This window comes from Thalassophryne amazonica, chromosome 22, assembly GCF_902500255.1.
Source record: "Thalassophryne amazonica chromosome 22, fThaAma1.1, whole genome shotgun sequence".
Taxonomy (NCBI): Eukaryota; Metazoa; Chordata; class Actinopteri; order Batrachoidiformes; family Batrachoididae; genus Thalassophryne; species Thalassophryne amazonica.
In genome coordinates, this window is record NC_047124.1 from 13,732,922 (window position 1) to 13,755,160 (window position 22,239).

At 43.0% G+C, this 22,239-nt stretch overlaps 1 protein-coding gene across 6 annotated transcripts in view; it reads right to left on the bottom strand.

Annotated features, from left to right (window-relative positions):
* osbpl8 (oxysterol binding protein-like 8) overlaps positions 1–22,239 on the bottom strand; it is a 110,208-nt gene that overhangs the window by 68,543 nt on the left and 19,426 nt on the right. For 2 of the 6 annotated variants that reach the window (XM_034163277.1, XM_034163276.1), the window contains exons 1-2: positions 21,689–21,709; positions 9,101–9,198 (exon numbers count right to left, since the gene is read on the bottom strand). In XM_034163277.1, the coding sequence (XP_034019168.1) occupies positions 9,101–9,198; positions 21,689–21,694 (104 nt within the window). In that variant the 5' untranslated portion in view covers positions 21,695–21,709. Of the gene's footprint in view, positions 1–9,100; positions 9,201–21,688; positions 21,710–22,239 lie in introns of those variants that run through there. The other 4 variants (XM_034163283.1, XM_034163280.1, XM_034163278.1 and 1 more) reach the window with 3 other exon arrangements.

Sequence of the window (22,239 nt, forward strand, 5' to 3'; positions counted from 1 at the left end):
AAAGGATGCAACATGTCAGATTAAAAGACTTTATTTACTCTGTGTGCTCCGGTAGCCAACAGGTCTGCTTCACATGATGCAAACATTTGTTTTTGTTAATTAAAAAGATTTAAATACAGGATGGAATAGCTTTCTTCTTGTTTGTAGGGATTTGTTTAGGATGGAAATAACACAGACATTAATAGCGTCTGGTTTGGGTTGGGTTTGGACAGAATCACAAAAATACCTGTCAGGTACGGTCACTACTGTGTTGGACGCAGGTCTGGTTCGGACAGACATATGAGGCCTGAACCGCACTCTAAGCCAAGCTGAAGGCAGCCTTTTCCTGTTTACTTGAACTTGATTTACTTTAGTGATGAGACTGTCTCATCAGCCCACGCAGCCAGCTCAGTTCTGTCAGCAGCACCCCCAGTGTGACCGCCGACTTACAGAAACTGGGATTCTCACTGCCAAAGAGTGAGCAGGAGCCAATTTGCACCTCTGTCTTCTTGCTTTGTTCCACAGACTATGACTGTCACGTTGTGTGGCGTTTATAGATTTGAGGATCGGCTCCTTGGATGTAGCCCTCCTAGTCAGAAATCTTTTATTTTTATCCAAGGCCATCAAATATGGCCATTGGGTATTGCGAAAGCTTTGCGTCCGTCCATCCGTGCTCAGCAAAAGTCCAGTCCTATTACTACCAGGGTCTTCAAATTCACAAGGAACATTCTTGGGACACAGACCTTGGACAAGTTCAATGATGGCTAACCTTGACCTATTTTAAGAGGTTAAAATGTCACATTCTCTTTCAGTTATTTCCGGTTTTTGTTTTGAGTAACGGGGTGACAGCCAATCACAGTAGAGCTGCACTGTGACATCAGTGGCTGGTGTACCCAAAACTGCTTCGCTTTGTATGTTTCTATACACGTTTTGCATATATTATGTAAAAGCTAATGAGAAATAAGCACTTCTAAAACTGAAAACGCTGTTTTTGTAACCTAATAACACCTCTGAAGTTACAAGACATTTTGCGGACATAAGCGTGGTGATGTCACAGGCTGGTCTAGCTACCTGCAAAACTTTTTGTTTGTGTGTAAATATAACCTCTGTCATATATTATGTAAAAGCCATTGAGAAATAAACACTGTTAAAACTGAAAATGCTGTTTTTGTAACCTGATAACAGCTCTGGAGTTATTTACAAGACATTTCGCGGATGTCAGTGTGCACGCCAACTTCCACAAACTCAAAGCTAACTTGTACACGAGCTCTTGTCAAAAGCTCTGTAATATGGATCAGATGCAGACCAACTTTGTCAGTTGATAGATACCATCCTACATAACACTCTCAAATATGAAAGAAATTTGATTGTTTTTGATAGAGTTAGGAATTTCTGAAAATCCGTTCAATGTTAAAGGATAGAGATTTTTCCAGTTTTCCAAGATTTTTACTGACTTTAACCTTTGACCTATAATGTTGAAAATTGAATTAGTTCTTGCTTATCAGGTTATGAATCCTCTGTGAAATGTTCATAATGATATATGAAAAATTGTGGGCTACAGGCTGTTCACAATCACACAAACAAGGGTAAAAACATAACAAGGTATCTTTGTAATAAGGTAATAAGGAATCTTTGGTATCTGCTGAATCCAATCAGATACCATTAACCCAGTTATGAAACATATATTCTGTTCATAAACATGTTTGACTGGGTGTACTTTGTTAATGTAGCCATCTAACAAAACGTCCACTCAAACTGTGAAACAGTTCATTCAATTTATTCAATTCAAAGAAACATTCTACTTCTCTAAAGGAAGATTTATTGCCCACATGGCAGAGATGTGCGACAGCAGACTTGGATTGGATTTATTTTATTTTATTCTTGATATCCAATCCAGTAATTACGGTTAATACCACACCAATAGCGATTTAAAACACTGACTGGTGCACCCCTATTCTAAATTATAGAACAAAAATAAATCATTGACTTTATTTCAATACTTTTGAAGGAGGACTGTAAATGTTATTTTACTGGCAGGGGGACTATTTCCAAAATCCTAAAATGAAAAGAGGTAAAGTTACAAACACACTTTTCTACATTTTCTGGGTGCCTTTGGATTGGCATGCTATTGAAATGTACTTGCCGATACTTGAAATCTACTTAGTAGATTAGTAGTAGAAGTATATATCATATTGTCATTTCTTTGGACTTATTTTTCCTCCTTTTCCATCTTTTTTTTCATTTTTAGTGTTTGCTGTTGTTGGCGGTGTTACTTCTGATTTTGTTTTCAGTGGAAAATGCAGAGATAAAATAGTGCTCTGTATGTGATAACGGGGCGGATTTGACAAGACTTTGAGTCGGCCGCACTGTTGAGAATAGAAGAAAACCAATGTTCCAACACAATTTCATTATTTGTTTTTTGTTTTTTTTAACTGAAATCTGTGTTGGAGAAAAAGTTCACACTTTCACCCCCAACATGATATCGGTGCAGCTGAATCAATCTTGTCAGATTTTAACGGCAGCACTGAACGCATCACCAAAGCTGCACTTGAAAACGCATCACTTTATAATAAAGAAGAAAAAAACCTAACACTTAAAATGTTTGCACAGATAGATTCCTCTACCAAGATTGTTTCAAGCATTAGCAAGTTTATTTTAAAGGTATTCCAGAATGACCTGATGCCAGTGGCAATGAAAAGGTCACTTTTAACGTAAGAGGTATGATAATTCAATATATTTGACTGAAATAGCAAAACGAGAGTAAAAGCAGTCAGTACAACTACTTGGCGATTCACTGCTCCCACACAGCAGAACTAAAATGCCTGAGCCATTGAACACGCTGAAGATGAAGTGAGTGTTTAACTCGATTACATTCCCTTTGCAAGAAATGGTCACAGATTCTCTGAAGTCACTGCCAGCTGTCTGCACGACTGATTTCTGCTGGTTTTTAACAGCAGGTCATCAGCATGACGGCATACATACAATGCAACTGACAGCCTCTCTTCATTGGCTTCCTGTTAATTCTAGAATAGAATTTAAAATTCTTCTTCTTACTTATAAGGTTTTGAATAATCAGGTCCCATCTTATCTTAGGGACCTCATAGTACCATATCACCCCAATAGAGCGCTTCGCTCTCAGACTGCAGGCTTACTTGTAGTTCCTAGGGTTTGTAAGAGTAGAATGGGAGGCAGAGCCTTCAGCTTTCAGGCTCCTCTCCTGTGGAACCAGCTCCCAATTCAGATCAGGGAGACAGACACCCTCTCTACTTTTAAGATTAGACTTAAAACTTTCCTTTTTGCTAAAGCTTATAGTTAGAGCTGGATCAGGTGACCCTGAACCATCCCTTAGTTATGCTGCTATAGACTTAGACTGCTGGGGGGTTCCCATGATGCAGTGAGTGTTTCTTTCTCTTTTTGCTCTGTATGCACCACTCTGCATTTAATCATTAGTGATTGATCTCTGCTCCCCTCCACAGCATGTCTTTTTCCTGGTTCTCTCCCTCAGCCCCAACCAGTCCCAGCAGAGGACTGCCCCTCCCTGAGCCTGGTACTGCTGGAGGTTTCTTCCTGTTAAAAGGGAGTTTTTCCTTCCCACTGTCGCCAAGTGCTTGCTCACAGGGGGTCGTTTTGACCGTTGGGGTTTTTACGTAATTATTGTATGGCCTTGCCTTACAATATAAAGCGCCTTGGGGCAACTGTTTGTTGTGATTTGGCGCTATATAAATAAAATTGATTGATTGAATTGACAGCAAATTAAAAGATGTTGGATGTTTAAAATGGGATGAAGCTCTGAGGGGGAAGGGACGCGAACCTTCCTGGAGCGTCTCCAGAATGTCAGCAATAAGGAAGGCAAGAAGAAGTGGCAGACACCTGGCATGTTTCCCTGAAGCTTTTTGGCTGGTGCTGGCAGCTGTCCTTTCTAGCAGCGGGTGCTTTCAGCAAACAGCAGGATGTGTCAGCAAGCCAATAGAGTCCAGGGTGCACGTCCCTCACCATCCCGGCGCTGCGGTCACGCAAAATGTGCAGTCAAGCGGCGACACACTTACTATTCTGGAGTCTCGCCACAGGTGGTTTGCTGATGAATGAGAAAGGTGCACGCTCATTGCATTCCATTTTAATCAGGAAGAAAGCATCTGCTGCAGTTAGAGGTCTAAAGACTAAACCAATACCAGACCGTGATATGCCTACGTAAAATACACCAATACGGATTTGAAGCAAAAGCTGGGGAAACTATAATCAAAAACACAATTGGCTTCTAGTGATAAAAATCACATCTGTAAAAAAAAAAAAAAAAAAAAATCCCACTTTAGATCAAAGTGTGTGATCCACATTTGCCGCACACCTCAGTTCTCAACCTACAAACTCAATCCACAAGCCTCATTTTCTCTTTCATTTATATCCATCATAGTATCAATGAAACAAATTATATACAGTACAATCACCTTTTCCCCTCCTGTAATTTCTATCCTGTCATCCGCAGCACAGACTCAAAGAATGTCCTCATCCATCCTCAAATGAAACTCAGACCAAAAGCAACTCACAACTGAACTCAAGTAACCTCTGGTGACCAATGACTCTTAACTTTCATTACATCACTGTGACCTCAGTGACCCCCACAACGGGTAAATATTTGAGCCTCTCTGATGAAGCTTTACTGGATAAAGAGCAAAATGTCTTCACAGTACTCAGCAATTCCAGGTGACCTGATTGAACTGACTTGGAGACGATCCAGAAATATCCACCAAGTCCAAATGCCTGGATCAGAGCACCATGCCACCTTCAAGGTGACATCCATGCATTTTCAACAAAATAATACAAAACATGCATTTTGCAATTTGCACACATTACAAAGGCACGGCTGAAAAAGAAGAGGGTATGGACACTTGACTGGCTTGCTTGCAGCCTTGACCTGTAACCAATAGAGAATGTGTTGAGAATTTTGAAATGAAAAATGCAACAATAAAGACCCCATATTGTTCCATGTACACACAGAGGCCACTTAGCTTTTAATATATAGACTGAATTAAATATTTTCTGGTTTCTGCTAATTCTTTCTATTCTGCCACTCTATTTTCTGCCATTTTATGGACGAAACAATTAATCGATTAACTGGAAAAATAATCGACAGTTTAATCGACAATGAAAATAAAAATGAGTTGCAGCCCCAGTCAATACTACCACACGCTAATGAATGAAATAATCCCAATACAAAGCTGCATCATATCTGGTTTGTATTGTTACACTGAATTGAAAGCGTATTTTGTATCACTGTTCATCCTGTCTTTGCATGTTTACATGCAGGGGAATGTCGACACACATCCAAAAGTTGATCCATGCATCAGCATTTAAATTATGCAGCTCTGGAAATAGGCTCTGGGTAAGGAGGGGTGAGAAATTAGCGCTCACTAATGACAGAGCAGGAGTGCTATTAAAACTCACTCCCACTCAAGATAGAGAGAAGTAGGAAAGGGCTTTGTGCTCCACTCCTATTGTGCATGACTGTGCGGTGAAGCCTGTAGGAGAGATTCCAGCGCCGTTATCACCGCAGTCATAATTGCCCTCCTGCTTGGTGCAAAAATGAGTTGCGGGGATTATGAAGAAGATGAAATCAAAGGGCAAGACTGCAGTTAGCGGAGAGGAGAAGTGGGATTTTATGTGTGTTTGTTGCCTGAAGGTGACTCATAGCCCTATCGTTGCACATATTATAGCAGGGGTGGGCAGCGAGGGCCAAGACACTGCAGGTTTTCCTTGCAACCAATCACCTCAGCAGGTGGATTGCTGATGAGCTTCTCCCCTGAACATAAACACCTGATCGTCAATGAAATCACCTGCTGAAACAAGTGATCATTAATGAAATTACCTGCTGAGGTGATTGGTTGTAAGGAAAATCTGCAGTGTCTCGGCCCTTCATGGCACATGATTGCCCACCCCTGTATTATAGCATTTAGTGAATGATTCATTCATCTTCTATACCCGCTTATTCCAATTACGTGTTGCCGGGGATCTGCAGCCTATCCCAAGCGGCCATTGGGAAAGAGGCAGGGAACAACCTGCACAGGAAGAAAGTCACCTATACTGTACATGTGAGTGTAACAGAGAAAGTCACAGATATGAGATATGAAATCTACCAAGGGAGAGTCACTGTACAATTGATTAAACTGAAGTGCAGCTAAAAGTCCATCCATCCATCCATTTTCTTCCGCTTTATCCGGAGTTGGGTCACAGGGGCAGCAGCTCAAGCAAAGCCGCCCAGACCTCCCGATCCACACACACCTCCTCCAGCTCCTCTGGGGGAACCCCAAGGCGTTCCCAAGCCAGCCAAGAGATGTAATCCCTCCAGCGTGTCCTGGGTCTTCCCCGGGGCCTCCTCCCAGTGGGACGTGCCCGGAACACCTCTCCAGCGAGGCGTCCAGGGGGCATCCAGAAAAGATGCCCGAGCCACCTCAACTGACTCCTTTCGACGTGGAGGAGCAGCGGCTCGACTCCGAGCTCCTCCCAAGTGACCGAGCTCCTCACCCTATCTCTAAGGGAGCGCCCAGCCACCCTGCGGAGGAAACTCATCTCGGCCGCTTGTACTCGCAATCTCGTTCTTTCGGTCATGAGCCAAATCTCATGACCATAGGTGAGGATCGGAACGTAGATCGATCGGTAAATCGAGAGCTTTGCCCCCCTACTCAGCTCTCTCTTCACCACGACGGTCCGATACAGCGACCGCATCACTGCAGATGCTGCACCGATCCGTCTATCGATCTCACGCTCCATCCGTCTCTCACGCTCCATCCGTCCCTCACTCGTGAACAAGACCCCGAGATACTTAAACTCCTCCACTTGAGGCAAGGACACTCCACCGGCCTGAAGAGGGCAAAGCACATTTTTCCGGTCAAGAACCATGGCCTCGGATTTGGAGGTGCTGATTTTCATCCCGGACGCTTCACACTCGGCTGCAAACCGCCCCAGTGCACTCTGAAGGTCCTGATTTGACGAAGCCAACAGAACCACATCGTCCGCAAACAACAGAGACGAGATTCTGTGGTTCCCAAACCAGACCCCCTCCACACCCTGGCTGCGCCTAGAAATGTCCATAAAAATAATGAACAGAACCGGTGACAAAGGGCAGCCCTGGCGGAGGCCAACGTGCACTGGAAAAAGGTTTGACTTACTACCGGCAATGCAAACCAAGCTCCTGCTGCGGTCGTACAGGGACCGGATAGCCGTTAGCAAAGGACCCCGGACCCCGTACTCCCGGAGCACTCCCCACAGGGTGCGCCGAGGAACACGGTCGAATGCCTTCTCCAGATCCACAAAACACATGTGGACTGGTTGGGCAAACTCCCATGAACCCTCGAACACCCGATGGAGCGTGTAGAGCTGGTCCAGTGTGCCGCGACCAGGACGAAAACCACACTGCTCCTCCTGAATCCGAGGTTCGACCATCGGTCGAATTCTCCTCTCCAGTACTCTGGAATAGACCTTACCGGGGAGGCTGAGGAGTGTGATCCCCCTATAGTTGGAACACACCCTCCGGTCCCCCTCTTAAACAGAGGGACCACCACCCCGGTCTGCCAATCCAGAGGCACTGTCCCCGATCGCCACGCGATGTTGCAGAGGCGTGTCAACCAAGACAGCCCCACAACATCCAGAGACTTAGGGTACTCAGGACGGATTTCATCCACTCCAGGAGCCTTGCAGCTAAAAGTATAATTAATTAATTATTATAAAACTGATTATTTAGTTGCATCATATTAAAAAGTGCACTCGTTTATGAAATTCAATAGTTTGTAGTGTATATTATAGGGCTGTCAGGCAATTTAAAAAAATTATTAATTACTAGGTATGTAATTAATTAATCTAAATCACATACATTTTTTTGATGTTGAAAGCAATTAGTCACAGCTACACGACTCCCATTTATTAAAGAAGCAGATACAAATTTGAGGTTATATTATAAAATTGCAAGTGAATGGACATAATAGTGTATAAATTTGCTTGGTTTGATACTTATGAGTATTCTTGAGTGGTTTGGCAGTTTTTCTCACCATATACCCAAATCCAGATGATTGCCCTCAACAAAATATTTATTAAACCAAATTTAAACAGATGTATGACCCCCCCCTCTAGCCGTCAATAGTACAAAACATAGCTTCTCCTTCCATAAAAGCGAGAAGTATACCATGCATGCGAAAACTTACTCAACGTTGGTGAGAACATAGTACCAACTGTTAAGTAAGCGAGTAGTATGGACACAATTTGAATGCACTACGCCGCCACCATCTTATCCGTCATTTTCCCCAGATGTTTACAGAGGGACATACTCACGTATATCACGAAATTAAAACAAAATCAAATTTTGCCCGAGTTGTCATGCAGGATAAGACGATAAAGAGGCCGGACACCTAATCTATATTGCATTCACTGTTTCTATAGTGGTTTGAGCTTGTTTTCACCACACCTTTGTCTATATTCATGGGTTTCCTGGGAGGCAGCAAATAATGTAGTTTTTCAGTTGACAAAATAACTTTCCCCATGAGTGCTGCCTTCATAGTAGAGAAGTTTGAATTTTTGACTGGACTGAGTTGCTTGACACGAGGACGTTTCGCTTCTAATCGCAAAATTCTTGCTCTGGTAGTCTGACTTCTGTCTTGACTCTTGTAGAGAAGAAATTCATATATAATAAATTCAAACCATCTCAGAGGAGATGTGTAAAACCTGACTGACACACTTCAGACTGACACCAAGAAAACAAAAACAAAAAAAATGACACCTGGATACAGCACACATGAAAAATAGGTATGTTTTACATCAGGAACATTCTTCAGAAAATGTCAATGCCATGAGAATTAGAACTAAAACAATATGGAACATGAAATTAGGTCAGTTAAAGATCCCTGTGCTGATATGATGTGTTCACTGGAACTTAGGAAGAAGGCCAGATAGTGAAGGACAGGTAATAACTGTATAACTACTAAAATAATAACCACTTTGATTCACTTTTGCAGCGTAATAGGTCAAGCATGGTTGAGCAAGAAGAAGTAAGCACTATACCCGCCTTAAAACCAACAGATTTCTGAAAACCCCATAAATTAATGCCATGATGTGCACAGGTGAGTACATGGTGACTCACCAAGGTTTTGCTAGGCTCCTGCTGGGACTCAGACGAGGACTCCATGGTCTTGTTAAGCAAGAATCAGACCTGTCAGGGCTGGTCTGAAGGCTGCATAACTGTCAGAGTGGAGACAAAATGCATCAACAATGCAATACAATATAACTGTACTGATACACTCTACAAAAGTACAGCACGTGTGTACATCTCAATGCATATTTTTATTCTAGAAAGATGTTGTGTTTCTTCCAGTCATCATTTTGGAGGCTCTCATACAGGGATGGTGACACATGTGCCACGATGTCCACAACCACCTCAACACCTGAACCAACTCCCTTCAAATTCAAATCAAGTCAAGACAATAGGTTCATCCCCACAGCCAGATGAAAGGTGGGTGTGTCCTTGACCTTCTCCAGCTGCTGGGGATCTCAACACTGAGGCACCTGCGTGTTGGATTATGCCCGGTGAAAAGCACCACATGGCCAAAATGCCGTAGCTGAAGTTCCTCATTCCAGTCTCCCTATAGGTCACTGGTTAGCATCTAAGTTGAGCAACCATACAGTAAGACAGGAAGCACCAGGAGCCTAAAGACTTCCACCTTTGTTCTCCTGCAAAGACACTGGCTTTGCCAAACACTGCTGTCTACTGATTGACATGACTAGAAGGCAAAACCTTAAGACTGTAGGCCGTCCACGGTACATAATTGACTATCGGTTACAAAGAGAGTGTTCGACATTCAGCACACAACGCCTTGACCCACAGGAGTTGTTTTGATAGCTGTTATTTCTGTTAAATTGTGGCATTTTTCTACGTGCACTTTCACCCAATGTGGGATGAGGACTTTGACACATTAGACGGCCGCACAGCGTTCGGCCTACTGATCTATCGCATTAAAGCAGACTGCGCTTGCAGAACAGAAGCAGGACTGAGGATTTTTCTCATATCTGCCATTTGGTTTTAATGCTGCAGAAATCCTCTAACCGCCCACACTGCTTTTCTTCCACCCAAACAAAGGTGCTGTAGCTTCAGGGCTTTAAACTGTGAGCAGGAGAGGATGGAAGATCTGCCAGTCTGTCTGTTCTGATCCCCAGAGAGTCCTGAAGAAAAAGAGTAATGTTTTCAGCTGATCTTTTTCTCCCTGCTTTCAGATTCTTCTTTTTTTATAAATGTCATCCCTCCAATGGAGGATTCAACTGATTGCTACTTATGCGCGCCAGTGGACCAGTAACCAAATGCCTGCGAGGGCATATCTGACACCCCACCAGATGTGTCAAACTACCAGTAAGGGCTGCTACATGGCAGGATCACCATAAAACCAGTAGGGGGCACTAAATGTTCACACCAAAATAATTTAGGTGTGAAACTAGAATGTTTTGCCATATAATAGTTGTGACCCCAAAATTAAAATGGCTTTATTATGATGCACATCTTGGGTGGGTGGGTAGTGGGTACTTGTTAGTGTGCCTTAATTGAGAGAGTGGCGTCAACTCAGAACATGGCGCCATATTGGTTCCAACTGTGCTGAACCTTTAATGTTTTCAATATTTTTTAAAATCATTTAACCACATACAGCAACACATCCAGGTACAGGTGCTATCAAAATAAATATAAAAATAGTTAAGCTGTCAAATTTACAATTTATGATGATTTATTTAATTAATTTAAAGCCTGATTTATGCTTCTGCAGCTCTGTGTCATGCAATGACGTGTGACAGTTTTAAAGTTCTCCGTCGCTGGTTTATGCTTTATTCTGGACTAATTTGACCCTCAACAAGCTTTTCCTTCTACAATCATCACCTCCTATTCAAAGCTAAGCTGTACAATTTCCTCTTTTACCAACTTTGTGCTGTAAATGTGCAAACTTTTCTGATCCATTTGTAATCGGCGGCGCACTGCAAATACTGTTATAATATGATGGCAGACGAAGCAGTAAAAGCAGAAAAGTATCAAATCACAGCTGTTTGTGTCTGATTTAACAGGTGCACGTCAGGCTGTGGGTCCGAGTCTGAACACGGTGTGAAAAAAAAAAAACGGTCAGGCTTTAACCCTCTGGGGTCCGAGGGCATTTTTTGGACAGTTCACTCGCCTGGCATAAATGTTTTATTATTGCTGTTAACAGCTCTCCCTGCATCCCACAATCAAGTTTTATGTCTCTTTTATCAGGACAACCTGTGCTTTCAGAATATATATGTTTTTGTTGTGTTTTATAAGTGTAATAAAGGTTTACAATCAAAAATAGGCAAGGAAAAAATAAAGCGAAAAATAATTTTCCACACACATTTATTCAAAACACACAGCAAACTATAATAAACAACTGTTTTGACACTTTATGAAGGTAATTTGAGGTCTTGTGTGAAAGTCTGTACAACAAAAAGGTTCAAACAATAAACAAAAATGCACATTTTGAACAATATATACAAATGGTCTGTGCGTTTTGTTGTCCATTGATATGATAAACAGTGCTTTACGCAGAGAAAGCAACAGAGTTATCCAGTAATATTCACATGCAAACTAGTGGAGCAGGTCAGACCTGGCAGGCCCAAATGTATCATGAGGGTCTGCTGGGAACGACTGGCGGAACCCTCTGTCGGGGAGGTCTTCAACTCCCACCTCCGGGAGAACTTCTCCCAGATCCCGGGGGAGGTTGGAGACATGGAGTCCGAGTGGACCATGTTCTCCACCTCCATTGCTGATGCGGCTGCTCGTAGCTGTGGTCGCAAGGTCTCTGGTGCCTGTCGCGGCGGCAATCCCCGAACCCGGTGGTGGACACCGGAAGTAAGGGATGCCGTCAAGCTGAAGAAGGAGTCCTACTTATCTTTGTTGCTAGGTGGGACCCCAGAGACAGCTGACAGGTACCGGCAGGGCAAGCATGCCGCAGCCCGTGCAGTCGCAGAGGCAAAAACTCGGGTCTGGGAGGAGGACTATCGGTCGGCCTTTGCCAAGAGATTCTGGCAAACCGTCCGACGCCTCAGGAGGCGGAAGCAGCTCTCCACCGGCACTGTTTACGGTGCGGGTGGGGAGCTGTTGACTCTGACTGGGGATGTTGTTGGGCGGTGGAAGGCGTATTTCGAGGATCTCCTCAATCCCATCGTCACGTCTTCCAAAGAGGAGGCAGAGACTGGGGACCCAGAGGCGGACTCATCCATTACCCAGGCAGAAGTCACCGAGGTGGTTGGAAAGCTCCTCGGTGGCAAGGCTCCTGGGGTGGATGAAATCCGTCCTGAGTACCTTAAGTCTCTGGATGCTGTGGGACTGTCTTGGCTGACACGCCTCTGCAACATTGAGTGGCGATCGGGGACAGTGCCTCTGGATTGGCAGACCGGGGTGGTGGTCCCTCTGTTTAAGAAGGGGGACCGGAGGGTGTGTTCCAACTATAGGGGGATCACACTCCTCAGCCTCCCCGGTAAGGTCTATTCCAGAGTATTGGAGAGGAGAATTCGACCGATGGTCGAACCTCGGATTCAGGAGGAGCAGTGTGGTTTTCGTCCTGGTCGCAGCACACTGGACCAGCTCTACACGCTCCGTCGGGTGCTCGAGGGTTCATGGGAGTTCGCCCAACCAGTCCACGTGTTTTGTGGATCTGGAGAAGGCATTCGACCGTGTTCCTCGGGGCACCCTGTGGGGAGTGCTCTGGGAGTACGGGGTCCGGGGTCCTTTGCTAAGGGCTATCCGGTCCATGTACGACTGCAGCAGGAGCTTGGTTCGCATTGCTGGTAGTAAGTCAAACCTGTTTCCAGTGCACGTTGGCCTCCGCCAGGGCTGCCCTTTGTCACCCTGTTCTGTTCATTATTTTTATGGACAGAATTTCTAGGCGCAGCCAGGGTGTAGAGGGGGTCTGGTTTGGGAACCACAGAATCTCGTCTCTGCTGTTTGCGGCGGACGATGTGGTTCTGTTGGCTTCGTCAAATCAGGACCTTCAGAGTGCACTGGGGCGTTTTGCAGCCGAGTGTGAGGCGTCCGGGATGAAAATCATCACCTCCGAATCCGAGGCCATGGTTCTCGACCGGAAAAAGGTGCTTTGCCCTCTTCAGGTCGGTGGAGTGTCTTTGCCTCAAGTGGAGGAGTTTAAGTATCTCGGGGTCTTATTCACGAGTGAGGGACGGATGGAGCGTGAGATCGATAGACGGATCGGTGCAGCGTCTGCAGTGATGCGGTCGCTGTATCGGACCGTCGTGGTGAAGAGAGAGCTGAGTAGGGCTTTGCTTGAGCTGCTGCCCCCGCGACCCGACTCCGGATAAAGCGGAAGAAAATGGATGGATGGATGGATATAGCTGCTGACACATACATAAAAAAATGGCAAAAATTCCTGGCATTTCATTATCAAACCCTTACAACAAAGAAATGTAATTGAGGTTTGATATTTTACAGTTTAACTGTGAACTTTATTAAACATAACTACAAATACAACCAACCACCAACCAGTGATGCCGGTAACGCGTTACTTAGTAACGCGTTACTCTAATCTGACCACTTTTTTTAGTAACGAGTAATCTAACGCGTTAATCTTTCCAAATCAGTATTCAGATTAAAGTTACTTCTCCATGTCACTGTGCGTTACTATTATTTTTCATTGTGGGTCAACAGCAGCATTAAACTTGGTCTGTGGGCAGGAGGTCGGGGTTCGACTGAACGTCCCACTTGAAGCGAGCTGTGAGCTTTTCATCCACGGTTTTTTGCAGCTGCTCGACTCGTCCTCACCTCTTAAAGCGCGGTGATCAGCACACCTGCACTGAGCTTTACAAAGACATTTTTATACTTTTTCCCCTCCTTTATTTAGAATTCTGAGCTGAGCCGCTCTGTATCGTCTCGTTAAAAACAGCTGATCCTCCGCGACGCGTCAACAACTAACACTATTTTCCACTCAAATGCACCTAAACTCTTTCTGAGGACCACATGATGTGAAAACGCAATAAAACTTTCTTACCTGTAAATCTGGTCCTGTTTTCTGCATAAATAAATGTTATCCATTCTTTGTGCTCAAACGCCAAAGCAGGGGCGAATCCAGATGGAATGGGGGCGTAGGGCAAGGATGTGCCCCGCTCCCCCACAACACCCCTAGATTAAAGGTCCAGTTTTGAAGCCGTTTTTTACTACAACTACTAATATTGCTTAAAATAATAATAATTTCGACAAGTAAAATGTTTAGAGAGAATTTAAATGTTAGAAAAATGTTAGAATTTAATAGTTACATTTATAAACAATGTAGGTTTGAAATTGCAAGTTTTACTGTTACAGTTTTGTCAACAGTTAAATATGAGGTCAAGAAAGAGGTCTTTATTTTACTTTTTATAAAACAAGTATTTATTTTCATTGAAGTCAAGAAAGGGTGACTATAAAGTGAGTTTTGGCAAAACAGGTATCATTGTCATGTTGACGTGGGTTGTTGTCAGCAGCTGGGGAAAGTAACTAAAAAAGTAACTAGTAAACTAACTTAGTTACTTTTACAATTGAGTAATCAGTAAAGTAACTAAGTTACTTTTTCAAGGAGTAATCAGTAATCAGTAATTGGATTACTTTTGCAAAGTAACTGTGGCAACACTGCCACCAACCAACGCATGTCAGGCTGTGTTCACTCAGATTGACAACCGCCTTGGAACATCGTTCAGCATTTCCATAAAATAGACGTTCTGGCCATTTTGGCCCCAACTAACTGGTGGTAAAGTGACCACTTGTCTGTTGTTGCTGTCAAATGTCCACTCTGACTGAAAATGAAAGGCACCTGGTCGCTTTGCCTCTGTCTGTTGTAGCTAATGTGGCCAAGGAGTGATGTGGATACAAGCCATGCTTGACAGCATTGTCAACAAAGCTGTCAGAGCACCTTCTGCTGGAGAAACTACTTAATGGCACCATTTCCAACAGGTAAAGTGTTTTTCTGCATTGTTTAATAGGTAAAATAAAAGTATCATACGGGCTAAAATAATGTAAATATTTTAGCCATCGGTCAAAATTATCAGCCATATTGGTCTCATCCTCGTTTCTCATTGTGCTTTCCCTGCCCATTACCCCAGTGCAATCAAGACACGACAGATAGCCCTTCCATTGAATCTGGATCAGTTTGAGGTTTCCTCCAGTAAAAACTTTGTGACTGTCACCTTGTGCTTGCTGTTGTGGAAATGTTAGATTGCTGTAAATTACACAATACAGAAAATGGTCTCAACTTGCTATATACGTAAACTGCCTTGAGGTTATCATTTTTGTGTTTTGCTGCAATACAAATGTGACTGAATGTATTTTTTAAAGATGGGAAACAATTTTTAAATTTAACTGAGGCTCCCCTGGCCACAAGTTTCCATTCTCATTATTTTGAGAAACAAAAATTGCTCATCATCTTCACCTTCATCCATGAAATGAAGATAACACATTTGGAGATAAAGTGTAGCTGTGTCAACATCCAGTGGCCGCCTACCCATCTGTCCACAATTCCCGTTTGGTCCAGTGAACTCAGTCCTTGAAGATAAAACCTGCTGTGTATTTGCTCTTTTGTTCCATTGTACAATAAAGCCCAGATATAGCTGTTGGGACCATCTGTTTATTTACTCTGTATTTTGTGGAGAATATTTTGCAAGGAGCAGCTGCCTGCAGATACAAAGGCACTCTAAAAAAAGCTTTCAATATGATAAAATGCATCCATTTAGGCTGACTGCTCTTTGGTGAGGATATTGCAACAGCAATAGAACTCTGTGGCCAAAGCTGAGACTACACCTGTTCAGCCTACAAAAAGTGGTGGTTTAGAAGCAGAGAAGCTAGTTAAGGTCAATATTTTTCCTGTTCCAATACATTTAGCATATGACTATGCATTTTCTAAGTGAATAAAGGTTGAGATACATAAATTAGGTTGAATACTTTGAATCAGGTGTGGGCCTGTTTACCTTCATGTGCTGCACTGAGAGCAGTAACTGCATTACAACACAGCACGATACCATCAAAATTACTCTCTGAAACAGTGTAACAGATGCATTCTGGGTACATAAACAGACTGTTTCAACCTTCAAATTTATGAAATCAATGCACAAGCAAGGAGTTGGAATACAGCTAACAGACCAGACAGCATGCGCTGCACAATGGACAAACACTGACATTTTGCAGATTTTTAAAATGATTTCTTATGTTGGGTGTGATTGGACAATTTTCTGAAATGCAAGTAATAAAAAAATACTTTTTTTTTTTTTTTTTTTTTTTTTTTTTTTTTAATGGGGGAGTAGAGGCTTGAATGGTCCTTTGAAAAACTCAAGAAAACTGGGCAAATTGTGCAAAAGCACCAACAAAACACTCTGATCTGATCTGTATAAGTGTGACAATCATACATATTTTACCATTAACATTTTGCTCCGATTATACTTCCGTTACCGTAGAACTGCTCTGAAGAGTGCAGAGGGTACACATCAGCCCTTTCATTTCAGCCTATTTTGACAAATCTGGTTAGATTTTAGGATGCAAAAAAGATGTGTGAGAATTTTCAACAAATGTTAATATTCTTTTCTGCTGAGAAAAAAAACAATATCTAATCTGATTTCACCCTTACACTGCATTCCTTTGTGGTTTCATAGGGGGTGAGTCAGCCTGCACCAGCAGCGGAGGCAGCCACCACGGTGCTGAGGTGGAAAAATAAAAGCAAATTTATGGCTTACAACCTGATTTTTTTTGCAACCATTTCGGAAACAAATATTAAAGGTTCAGGGTTATTCACTTACCCTAAACTGGGGTTATTTATTCCGCAGGTTTTACATCATCTCAACTCTCTTGCATTGACAAGTAAAATGGGATATTCGTTTAAGATGTACATCAAGGAAAAGTGCAGAATTTTTATCCTTTGCAATGAAGGCATTTTCTCATTTCCCTTACAAAATGTGAGAAACTGGTGATTGCAATATATACATATACATATATATATATATATATATATATATGAAAGGTTTTAAACTTTTCACATTTAATGTACTGCAAAGTAACAGAAGTGATTATAGGTCCCAATAATGGAATCTAACATGTGAATGCAAAATTACTGCCAAAAATACTGTCTGATATTTCTGAGTTTGCATGACAACGTCAGTCTCATTTAAATGTGAGTGCACCGAGACTTTCCTTTAAAGAAAAGTTAGAAATCCAGCTGCCTGAAATCTGCTATGTTGTGCTGCAGTTGGCTCTTATGGTGTTGTTACACTATGAAATTAATTAGCTACATATTTAAATATTTTGTCCGGTGGCAAAATTGCATAATCCATCAGTCTTCCATGGATCTGATGGACAGATGATGTCACATTTCCAATGGCAACACAGAGAGCGGCATTCAACACAATGATTTTCCCAGTTTCAAGACATATACGAGGGCTGTCAATAAAGTTACGGTCCTTTTTATTTTTTTCAAAAACTATATGGATTTCATTCATATGTTTTTACGTCAGACATGCTTGAACCCTCGTGCGCATGCGTGAGTTTTTCCACGCCTGTCGGTGACGTCATTCGCCTGTGAGCACTCCTTGTGGGAGGAGTCGTCCAGCTCCTCGTCGGAATTCCTTTGTCTGAGAAGTTGCTGAGAGACTGGTGCGTTGTTTGATCAAAATTTTTTCTAAACCTGTGAGACACATCGAAGTGGACACGGTTCGAAAAATTAAGCTGGTTTTCAGTGAAAATTTTAACGGCTGATGAGAGATTTTGAGGTGATTCTGTCGCTTTAAGGACTTTTCACGGTGCGAGACGTCGCGCAGCGCTCTCAGGCGGCGTCATCAGCCTGTTCAAGCTGAAAACCTCCACATTTCAGGCTCTATTGATCCAGGACGTCGTGAGAGAACAGAGAAGTTTCAGAAGAAGTCGGTTTCAGCATTTTATCCGGATATTCCATTGTTAAAGGAGATTTTTTTAATGAAAGACGTGCGGACGGGTCCGCGCGTCGGGACGCAGCCGCCGCGACGCTCCGCCACAGGAAAAACACCTCTGTTGAAAGCCTTAAGGACAAGTTGGAACATGTCCTGCCTGTTAAACAATTTCTCATATACTCACTCCACTGAAAGCCATCAAAAGCCGCCTGGATTTTACAAATGGTTATCAACACGGAGGTGTTTTTCCTGTGCCGCCGCACCGCATCGGCTGCGTCCCGACGCGCGGATCCGTCCGCACGTCTTTCATTAAAAAAATCTCCTTTAACAGTGGAATATACGGATAAAATGCTGAAACCGACTTCTTCTGAAACTTCTCTGTTCTCTCACGACGTCCTGGATCAATAGAGCCTGAAATGTGGAGGTTTTCAGCTTGAACAGGCTGATGACGCCGCCTGAGAGCGCTGCACGACGTCTCGCACCGTGAAAAGTCCTTAAAGCGACAGAATCACCTCAAAATCTCTCATCAGCTGTTAAAATTTTCACTGAAAACCAGCTTAATTTTTCGAACCGTGTCCACTTCGATGTGTCTCACAGGTTTAGAAAAAATTTTGATCAAACAACGCGCCAGTCTCTCAGCAACTTCTCAGACAAAGGAATTCCGACGAGGGGCTGGACGACTCCTCCCACAAGGAGTGCTCACAGGCGAATGACGTCACCGACAGGCGTGGAAAAACTCACGCATGCGCACGAGGGTTCAAGCATGTCTGACGTAAAAACATATGAATGAAATCCATATAGTTTTTGAAAAAAATAAAAAGGACCGTTACTTTATTGACAGCCCTCGTACAGTAGTGTTCAGAATAATAGTACTGCTATTGTTGTGAAAGTGTCGTGACACGGACCCACAACAGGGGGCGTTAATGAACGGACAATGGATAAGCCAAAAAGTAACAATTTAATGTTGTGAATCGCACAACAACGTACAGACAATAACAATATGGTGGACTGTCAATCATACACCAGGTGACGTGTGGGCAGGCTCGACGATAGAAGACGCCTGGAGAGAGAAGAGCTGGATCCCCACACAGCTTCCACCACCAACGGAGCTGAAGAACACCGGAGCCGCCAAGCCCTGCGCCCCAGGTGGCCGCTGTCTTCAGCAGTCAGACCCGGTACTGCTGGCAGAGAACAGAGACAGTCCAGATGAGTGTGAGTTCGCACACTCAGTAATCCCACAGTCTGTATTAAGTAAAGGAGGGAAAACCTCCACCTCCAATCACACACACTCGTGCAGCTCCTGGTCAACCACTTATCTGAGTTGGGGTGTGAGGCGAAGCCGTCGCTGTCACACCAAACGCCAATCCTCCAGATAAGGAAAAAACTCCAGGAAAACAGCTGCAAATAGAAGTTCAGGTTAAACACACACAGTGTCAGGCAGCAGAGAAATTACCTGAATGGTAGTTGATTTCTCGGCGAGGAGGTGGAGTTGCAGTCCGGTCTTTGTAGTGGTGGTGATGGGTGACAGCTTGTGTTGATTAATGACAGCTGTCACCTCCAGCAAAGCCGACGCCCTCTCGTGCTTGAAGCCCGCACTTCAAGCAGGGCGCCATCTTGTGGTGGTGGGCCAGCAGTACCTCCTCTTCAGCGGCCCACACAACAGCTATGTGACTAAAAAGATTAATCCAGGTTTTGAGTATATTTCTTATTGTTACATGGGAAACAAGGTACCAGTAGATTCAGTAGATTCTCACAAATCCAACAAGACCAAGCATTCAAGATATGCACACTCTTAATGCTATGAAATTGGGCTATTAGTAAAAAAAAAAAAAAAAAGTAGAAAAGGGGGTGTTCACAATAATAATAGTGTGGCATTCAGTCAGTGAGTTCGTCAACTGTGTGGAACAAACAGGTGTGAATCAGGTGTCCCCTATTTAAGGATGAAGCCAGCACCTGTTGAACATGCTTTTCTCTTTGAAAGCCTGAGGAAAATGGGACGTTCAAGACACTGTTCAGAAGAACAGCGTAGTTTGATTAAAAAGTTGACTGGAGAGGGGAAAACTTATACGCAGGTGAAAAAAATTATAGGCTGTTCATCTACAATGATCTCCAATGCTTTAAAATGGACAAAAAAACAGAGACGCATGGAAGAAAACAGAAAACAACCATCAAAATGGATAGAAGAATAACCAGAATGGCAAAGGCTCACCCACTGATCAGCTCCAGGATGATCAAAGACAGTCTGGAGTTACCTGTAAGTGCTGTGACAGTTAGAAGACTCCTGTGTGAAGCTAATTTATGTGCAAGAACACCCCGCAAAGTCCCTCTGTTAAATAAAAGACAAGTGTGCAGAAGAGGTTACAATTTGCCAAAGAACACATCAACTGGCCTAAAGAGAAATGGAGGAATATTTTGTGGACTGATGAGAGTAAAATTGTTCTTTTTGGGTCCAAGGGCCGCAGACAGTTTGTGAGACGACCCCCAAAATCTGAATTCAAGCCACAGTTCACAGTGAAGACAGTGAAGCATGGTGGTGCAAGCATCATGATATGGGCATGTTTCTCCTACTATGGTGTTGGGCCTATATATCGCATATCGCATATATCATGGATCAGTTTGGATATGTCAAAATACTTGAAGAGGTCATGTTGCCTAATGCTGAAGAGGACATGCCCTTGAAATGGGTGTTTCAACAAGACAATGACCCCAAGCACACTAGTAAACCAGCAAAATCTTGGTTCCAAACCAACAAAATTAATGCCTCACAGATGTGAAGAAATCATGAAAAACTGTGGTTATACAACTAAATACTAGTTTGTGATTCACAGGATTGCTAAAAAAGCAGTTTGAACATAATAGTTTTGACTTTGTAGCATCAACAGCAGATGCTACTATTATTGTGAACACCGTCTTTTCTACTTTTTTTCTTACTAATAGCCCAATTTCATAGCCTTAAGAGTGTGCATATCATGAATGCTTGGTCTTGCTGGATTTGTGAGAATCTACTGAATCTACTGGTACCTTGTTTCTCATGTAACAATAAGAAATATACTCAAAACCTGGATTAATCTTTTTATTAACATAGCACTACTATTATTCTGAACACTACTATGAACACTATTATGCATACTACTGTATGCATGCTGGGGGAGCCGGAATTGAGCGAGAGTCACTGAGGTCTGATTGCAAATGTGGATAGAATACAGCTTGGTACAGGATCGTGACATCATACTTCCTCACTGTTACTGTGCTGACAGTGTCTTCTCACTATGCGGACGTTCAGTGCAGCTGCAGCAGTGAGGACATCAAAGAGCTCTGCTACGCCATCAAAAAACAAAAAAGAAAAAGGACACAGCTGTGCTGTCTTTTTATTCAGTCTTAAGGAACAGCTGCGATGCATGTTGCTGCGTCGGGAAGTATCTCCCTGCTTGCGCAGAATTCCCACTCCATGCTAGAGCTTTGCCCAATCAGAAGCATTGGACAGTCCCAGGATATAAATGCATCAGTCTTGCAAAAGTAAAAAACAAGTAGAGGACAAAACGATAAATGTGCAGCCACCGGGAAAGCTGATGTCTGCACAAAGCTTTGAACATGCACAAAACCTTCAGACGGACTCAGCGGGCATCAGCTGAGGAGGAATGCAATTACTGAATGGGAAAAGGACTTTTGTGGGATAAAAATGGATATCCAATATCCGTATCAGTTCCTCAATGCATCATGGCGTGAATTTTACCAACACACCCCATTACAGTCTCACCACAGCTCCGCTGCATTTTTTTTTTAAATGATCTCTTACTTGCATGCCATTGTGGGGGCGATGTTCTCTCTCACAAACGGTGTAGACTAATACAACCACTGTAAAAAAAAAAAAAAAAAAAAAATTTAAAGAAATAAGTATCTAACACATGGACTAGCATTTTAAAATACTGAAAATTTCAGTTAAAACTTCTATTCCTGGACACTGGTTGGACTGGAGATGAAGAAAGAAAACTATTTGTTTTTTTAGCTATACAAAAAACAAAAAAAAATTTGGTTGTTTCAATCTTATCGATGTAGCTGAAGCGGACTGGAGCACAGTATCGCTTCAAGATGGTAACATGATTGTTATGATGATGATGTCTGTTCTCAAAAGCAGAGGCGGTACTCTGTGACAGCCAGAGGCAGATATACAGAAAGAGACCATCACTGCTGTCACTGCCAAGTGTTTTGGGAGACAATTACCAGTTATGATGTGAAACATATGACATATAAACAAGTGAAAACAACAAAAGGGTGAAATGCTAACATCACGTTTTGGTCTCAGTCATTCTGATTTCCCTGCCTTCAGTGAGCCATGTCTCAGACAGC